Raw genomic sequence first — 8,336 nt, 5'->3', positions numbered from 1 at the left:
ACACACACACACACACACACACACACACACACACACACACACAGCCCCCATACCAGCATCCTCACACCGTGCCCTGGAATATTTAAGCAAAGGTAGCATGCAGTTATTACCCAAGGACAGAATATCAAATTACATAGTAGAAGGATAGCAGTAGACCATCATCCTCGCCTATAACCAAAATCTGTTACATTCCTAACCTTGGACAAAATAACATCTAAACAGTTACAATAATCCTCAACCATCATCCTTCTCCTAATATTTATGAGAATTGCATGGGATTTCTGCTGCTTTGAAAAGAATCCTCCAAGTTTATTCCTAATCTGAAGCTGACACTATTTACATATTTCCTGAAAGTGGCAAAAGCAAGAAAATTAGGTTCATGAAATGACTCCTAAAGTGTGATGTTTATATGATCCATTTAAAGAAACCATCCAAATTGTTAAAACTATTTTAAGGAGTTACATGCTTAAAGCCAAACAAAATCTATGTTTACTTGAAATTTCCACAGGCCTCCAATATCATCATTTCTTTCAAAGCAGGTAGGCTCCAAATCTTCATCTAAGCAGCACTTGATGGCCCCCATGCCACTGATTCCAGCTCCAATCACAGCAATCCTCTTCCTGGCCATGGTGACTCTGCTGCTTGGTAAACAGTGAGAGGTCTCACTACCGTCTAATCCATTTAAATAAAATTACTTTGTCAAAAGACTTTTCTGTCTTGATTTTTAAATTCTTCTTATTAATAATGAGAACATTGAGATACTGAATATCTGTCATGAATAACAGTAAAGTTACAGTACACAAAAATGCATATAAATCTACTTCTAACTCCCAAATTTTACTTATAGTCAGTCAGAGTAACACAGAAGTATAATTCTAGACTATATAATACTGTTACACCGTGTGGGCTATGGGCCTGTTGGAGGAAATGATTCACATGCAAAAAGTTAAGAGTTAGTGCATAAGTGATAGCTAGGTGTGAAACTAGGAAGGGATTTGTGTGTATGTGTGTACATGTATTTATATAGGTATGCACATGTGTGTGCATTTGTACGTGTGTGTGTATGTATGCATGCCTATGTGTGTGTGTGCTGACATTCCAGATATTGGAGACAGCCTAAATGAAGGCAGAACTCTGAGAACACAGTGTGAGTGTGGAAGACCAGAAGCAGTCTGGTAATCGTTCAGTAAGACTGGACTGAAATGAGCCCATTATGTGCCAATGCTGTGGGCATTTACAACTTTGACAGTGAAGTTTAGTGGCATGGTAGGGTAGACGCGATCTTGCAGCTGTCTGAGGAGAAAAAAGGCAGGTGTAAAGCAGATGCAGTGACCGTTAATGACACTACACAAAGGCCTATAGAAGCAACAATAATTGCATGTAATATTTTCCTACCCCCCCCAAGGACATAATAAAATCTAAATGATATAATTAGGAAAATTTTGGAAATGTATTTTCAGAATGACATACCAACACTTAGTATTTCTGAGCCTTAGAGTGCACATTCATCCACTTACTCCACTGGTATATCATTCAAGAAACACTGATCCAACTGTGGACCAAGTACTGTGCTTCTTGTTGGGAAGTCACAGAATAGCTATGATGCAATCTTTGATCTCAATCTGAAGGACTCAGTCTAAAGGGCTAGAGGAGCACAAATAAAGGATACCACGTAGTGATGCTGTTAAGACATAAATTGTGCTCCAACCGCACCAAACATGTTATGTCTGTGCATTATGTTCTTAATGAAAACATCATTTGCAAATGCAGTTTCTACTGTCTTTTAAAACATATTTTACTTATTATTTTTATTTTTTTAATTTTATGTGTATGAGTGTATTGCCTGCATGTGTGTAAGTACAATGTCCATGGAGGACAAAGAGGGCATCATTTCCTCTGGAATGGGGGTTATGGACTGTAATCTGACATGTGGGTGCTGGGAATCAAACTCAGGTCCTCTGCAAGAGCAGCTCTCCAGTCCTAGTTCCTACTGTCTTTTCTTCTTCTATGTAAAATCTTCTCTGAGCTGCTCAGACATAGTTAATTAAGCCTATCCTTCTTAGTAACCACAGTGAATTGTGTAGATCTCTCTTATTACATTTATAACATAACTTTATTAGTTATAATTCTGTTGTATTTTGACTGAGTAATAATCACTTAGCAAGATTTGAGATTTATCAGGTGCCGTGGTTGAAATCTAATAAATGTCTATGGGTAGAAAGGAGTGAATAAATTAATTTCTAAACTTTCCTTTTTAAAAAAATCTTGCTTCAATGATTGGAAAGGATTATGCCATATAATTACAATCAGAAAATTTATAAATGATTATCTCAAAATTTGTACAAACAAAATAATATATTTTAAAGCAAAACTAAGATACCAACCTTTGGAAAGAAGGAAATTTAGCTTGGACTTCTTAATAAGGTAGATGTATTGGTCCTCTTGTGTTCTTGAAAACAATGCTAAGTTCCACAGCAACTTGAAATCTTTTATAGATGGTTGAATTAGCTAATGGATAATCCCTTCCCACGACTCAACTGATTTGAATTTAAAAATGTTACGAGTATGTTACGGAAGGGACTATGTCTAATGAAGGTATTTATAATTAACTGTTGACACTGATTTGCAATATATTTTAATGCTAGTTGACATATTTAAAGGCCATCTAGATGACATCATTTTCATTGGCTAAGGAAAGCATAACAATTGGGAAAATAAGCAATGTTATTTCATTAATCAGAGTACAAATGCTTTCAAAACCATTTTTTGAGTTTATTTTTTTAACTGAACGTTTGCAACTTCATACAACATTCTTAATCAAATTCAGACCCCTTCCCCCATTCCCCCACCAAACCTCATGTATTCTGCTGATGAGAGTTGAGAGATACATTAATATTCTTTCTTCCTCCTGTTTTGTTATATTCCCTGAGCTTTAGGCGTAGAGGTTGCATTGCAGGTATGTCACTTAGCATCGGGCACCTCACAAACACTTATTTTCTGCATTTGACCAGTCGTGGAACTTTGCAATAGTCTCTATCTGCTGCATAAAGAAGCTTCCCAGATGAATGCTGAGATATAGTAACAGCAGTCTATAAATATAGGGATACATACCTGGAAGACAGTAAGAAATTATGTTGGCCTAGTGATGTGACAAAAGTAGGCTTTTCTCTAGGATCTATGACCTCTCCAGCCATGTGTATTTGTTATTTGCAATACCATACCTGAGTTTCCTCTCCTTGAGTGGGCCTTAAGTAATTAGATACCCATTGATTACCCTTAAGATAAAAGTGCCACTACTGCACTAGTAAAGATTATTTTCTCGGTTGGCCATTCTTGTGGTTCATAGACTTTACTGATGGATGGAACCACCAGATAGTTTTCTCTCTTGGCAGTAGCATAACATCTTCTGATACTATGGGAGCTAGTCTTCATGGAGAAGGCTTCCAGATCAGTTCCAGCTTAATTGCTCCAAGTCTTTGTCTGAAGTACATCCTGTCTTTTTTTTTTAATAGAAATGAAATCTTTATTTGCTGATGGCACCATATTTTACATATAGATGAGGTATCCTTGATATATTGTTTGAAATGTACATTGCATATTGATCTAGTAGTCAGTCATTAATATAGCCACATGTAAAATTTTATACTTAAAAAAATAAATACGTAATTGAGAATTTCATACATGCATATAAGGCATTTTGATCAAATCTACTCCCTCCCCTCCAACTCCTCCCATATCTCCCCATCACTTTTTTTCTGATAACTTCATGTACAGCATATCCTGTCTTAAGCAATAGGGTCTCACCTTCAAGTTCCAGTGGACAATCATGGTCTACAGCAATAACATGTATTATTTTGGGAGTCTCTTGGACTACCATGAGCAACAATTCAAATGGGGGTTTCGCCTGCCTCTACTGTGATTTTGTTATATAGTCTCAGCAATACACATGCACTCATAAAATATATATGAGTGTGTGTTCTGGGCTCCTTCGTCAAATATCAGGCGATTGAAATTGCATGAACTCGTGTGGGTCTTCTATTTTGTTCCATTGATCTATATGTCTGTTTTTGTGTCAATATCATTCTGTTTTTATGACTATAGTTCTGTAATATAGTTTCAGAACTGGTATTTTGATCCCTCCAACATTGGCCTCTGGCCTGCTCTGGCTATCTGGGATCTTTTGTAATCCCATATGAATGTTAGGATTTTTTTTTTCTATTTCTGTGAAGAATATCATGGGGATTTTAATGGGGATTGCATTGAATCTACAAATTACTTTTGGTTGGATGGTCATTTTTTTCAATATTAATTCTACCAATCCATGAGCATGGGAGATCTTTCTATCTCCTTAGTATTCCTCAGCCTCTTTTTTCAAAGATTGAAAGGTTTAATTATAGGGATTTTAGAACTTACTTGGTTAGACTCATTACTAGATTTTTTTAAGGCTATTGTGAATGGGTGTGTGTCCATGAACTCTCTCTTTCATTAATTTTTATTGGCATATAGAAAGGCTAGTGACTTTTTAAAATTGATTTTTTATCCTGCCAATTTCCTGAAAGTGTTGATTTTAAGTGATTTTCTTATTCCTCTGAAATATCCTTTTTAAATTTTCTTGGGAGTTCTGTTTTCCTCTTTCCTCAAGTCTTATTCATTAACTTTCTCACAGTCTTTGAAGAGCCATATCCAAGCTTAATTTATGTCAGATAAAGATGCAGAATCTTCAGCCTTGTGAGCTCTCCCCCACTCCACAGCCTACATAAAGTAAACATCGTCTCTCACAACTTCTTTTTCATTTTCATATTTAACATTACTCTTTTAGATGTAGATATGAAGGAAAAACAAGTAATACACATGCAATTATAAAAATGAACAAATTTTTCCTAAGATATTAACAATACCACCTGTTTCTGCAATATAAAATGCAATGATTGTTCTTAGCTAAGAAAGTTAAATTTCACCATAAATTCTTTGTATGACAAATAATTTCTATGTCTAACTTCTGAATGAATGCATTGTCTCCTGTGTTCTCACTTGGATTAAATGTATCTTTTGATGGCAGTTCAGATATAAAAGATACAAAGATAAAGTCTTGTTCATCCTTCCCCATCTTTCCCCTGACTTGTCAGGGCAGAAATGAACCAAAGGTTGATACTGACGAAAATAATCTGTGAATTAGGAGTTCAGTCTTGCTGGAAATACTGAAAGAATTAGTGACTTGATAGTGCAGATTTCTTTGAGACTTGTTGCCACACCAACTGTACTACTGTGACTTTTCTCTGTTCATAACCGCCACCACTTGGCTTCTCCTACACTTAGGAAAGTCTTTTCTGAGGTCACATGTCACTCATCTCTTGGTGCTATTATTGAATCTGAGCAACATTTTATTTCTCTATATGTTGTAAAACTTCCAGAGTTGATTTTCCGCTAGCTTTGAGAGTTTCTCTCTCTCTCTCTCTCTCTCTCTCTCTCTCTCTCTCTCTCTCTCTCTCCCTCTTCCCGCCCTCCCTTCCTCCTTTTCTCCCTCTCATATTGTATGTCCATCTCCTCTCCTGGAGGATGAGATCTTGTGATGCAGAATAAATGTCACTCAGTTATGCTATAAGAAGAGAAGGGAAAAGTGACAAAGGGGGGAATTATTGCAAGCAGTAACATCACGGAATGGCATCTTCTTACTTAGAAGAGTGGGCCAATACTTAGTGTCTCAAAAATGAATATTTAGTCAGTTTTTTACATTAATTTTCTCACACTATGAACATCATGCACAGCCTTTTGACTCCATGTGGGAAATGCTCTCCATTTAAGGAACTAGTTAAAGATGCATGATAGCAGAGCTAACTCCAGGTCTTTGCATCCAGGGCTTGGGCCTTTCAGGGTAGTTCCCACACTGAAATGTACTCCAGGTCTCACTTTGACCTCTCTACCTGTGGCTTTCAGCTCTGTTACATCCTACTGCATAGAAATCTGTCAGGGCACTTCCTTACATACCCAGTTAAGCTGAAACTCTAGGGCTTCCACAGCGAAGACTTAAAAAGCACAGCCTGACCTTCTTCATTCTGCTTAGGAAGAATCATACTATCATGTCACCCTGTCTAACCCCTGTTGAGAATTTTTTATTGAGGACTCTAAGGGGTATATTTTTCATATCAACTTTCCAATAGCTCAAATGTACAGAAAAGTTTGCAAAGTGATATAAAGCGGATCATTTCATCTGTGTATATAGAGAAATGGGTTATAAATGGACTGAGGTATTGGTCCCTGCAACCCATTGAGGTGATAGAGAGGATCCTGAGGCTGCTGGCTCACCTCATCTTCAAAGGTCATCACCTTGAAGTTCTCATTCACTGTGAAGTAACATTTCATAACTTTAGATTATGTGTAAAAGAAATTTTTTTATTCTGACCTGTTCTTCCCATCAATAAATATGTTTTGTTCTTTTTTGCTGATAAGAAATATGCCAATCAAATTCTTATTTCTTGCTGATACTTGGTTTTTCTTCCGTATGTATTTGTATGTTTTTCTTTACCTTAGCTTTATGGATTCTCATTATGATTTTTTTAAGTTGGTCACATTCCAGACCACACCCAGGGATGGCAGTGGGATTCAGTGCATGACTTTCCCATCAGAACAGACTGAGGACCCTTTAATGACTGTTAGTGGCCAGGGAAATAAGAAATCTCTTGAATCAAATTATAATTACTTACTTGAGTTTGAAATGGATTTTTTCCCTCTGGTTTTACATTGGCTCTGGCTTTGGGTATGCTGCATTAGCTACTAATACACCAGGTTTATGGTCTTCAAAGGAAGGTATGTGGGTAAAACCATCCACCGAGAAAAAAAGAATAAATATGATACATGCACCAGTATTTGCCTTGAATGTAAGAAATGTGCTCAACTGCATCTAATCTATAGGTCAGTATTGACAGAAAATTCTGTGTCAACAGTATTAAGGCACAAATCATTTTTGGTGATCCTTGGGAATGTGGAATGCTAGATTCTGTCACCCTCGCTGGCTCCTTTTCTCCTAGTATATTATGGCATGAAGCAGTTTACCTGGGCTCTACTGCATATATTTTTAGACTTTATCATTGTAGCTTAATGAAATAAATCTTAAAAAGGACATGTAACTTTAAAAAGATTATTGCCAGCCCACCACCCATTTCTATTGCTTCACTCTGAGCCCTTGTCTGATTGAGCTGGCATGGGTTCTGTGGGGAGGGGGTCTAAATTTCTTTCTAAACAGCTGAAGTAAAAAAGAAAGTGTCTAATGACACTTTAGAATTATATTAAAGTTATTGATAAAGTTTTATTGGAACTCAGAACTGTTTATTTTTAACCCTTTACTATATAGCACTACCATAGTAGGGTTGCGACAGAAACCGCATGGTTTGCAATTCTAAAATATTTATTGCCTGGTCTTTCACAGAAAAACTTGGCACTTTGTGGTTAATTAACTATGTGTTCTGCAAAATAAAATTTGAGTATGAAATTCTTTCTTTTTCGTTGCAAAATTATTCTATTATGGGATATCAATTGCATGAGCAAATCATGAGCATGAACACAGACATTTGAAGTGCATCAGTGGAGAAGACAGAAGTGCTGTCCTCACAGAGCTGATATTTTAGTAAGGAGGGCTGTCAACAATCCAGCAACACAATGTTTACATATATAGCATGTTAGTAGATGAAAACTGATAAGAAAAAAGAAAAACAGTTGAAAGTACCACTGGTGGGGCAAAGTGTGTGAACCTTTATTTCCTTTAAAAAAATATTAAAGCCACAGGTGGTAGTCTTGTTATTGTTCAGCCCACTTCCCTTTTGGTGTGCCAAACCATTCCTTCTTTAACACACACACACACACACACACACACACATATTTATTTATGTATTCAAGACATATATACAACACAACATGCTGTTTTGTGTGTGCATACCCAGAGTAAAATGATGATGGTCCAGCAAATTAATTTCATTTCCTTATTCTCTTTCTTTCTTTTTGTCTTGTTGAGACAGGGCCTTCCTACAGCCTCAACTGGCCTGGAACTCGCTGCATAGACTAGGCTGGCCTTGCTCTCACAGAGAATCTCCTTCTTCTGCCTCCTGAGTGCTGGGATTAGAGACGTGCACCACCACCATGCCTGGCTGTTAATTTCTTAACTGTAGGAACTTATTACCATTTTCTCTACAAATTTGTACTAAAAATGGAGAACTAATCTACTTTAAGTATTTATGAATCAAGATATATTGTTAAAAGTAAATTAATGATCTACAAGGTGTTCATCTGAGTTATCTAGGAAAGAAGAAAAAAGAAAATTCCGATAAAAGGTTCTCAGAGTTTCT

The 8,336-nt window shown here is 36.6% G+C and overlaps 1 protein-coding gene across 1 annotated transcript in view; it reads right to left on the bottom strand.

Moving 5' to 3' along the window:
- Window positions 1-628, bottom strand: part of LOC103746127 (dimethylaniline monooxygenase [N-oxide-forming] 5-like) — an 18,715-nt gene extending 18,087 nt beyond the window's left edge. The window contains exon 1 of the mRNA XM_008848235.1: window positions 494-628. Within this exon, the coding sequence (XP_008846457.1) occupies window positions 494-628 (135 nt within the window). The remainder of the gene's footprint in view (window positions 1-493) is intronic.
- Between the last annotated feature and the right edge of the window lie 7,708 nt (window positions 629-8,336).

Source organism: Nannospalax galili, unplaced genomic scaffold, assembly GCF_000622305.1.
Source record: "Nannospalax galili isolate Female #2095 unplaced genomic scaffold, S.galili_v1.0 scaffold383, whole genome shotgun sequence".
Taxonomy (NCBI): Eukaryota; Metazoa; Chordata; class Mammalia; order Rodentia; family Spalacidae; genus Nannospalax; species Nannospalax galili.
The sequence above is the reverse complement of the archived record's forward strand: the minus strand, read 5'-3'. Positions and strand labels throughout refer to the sequence as shown.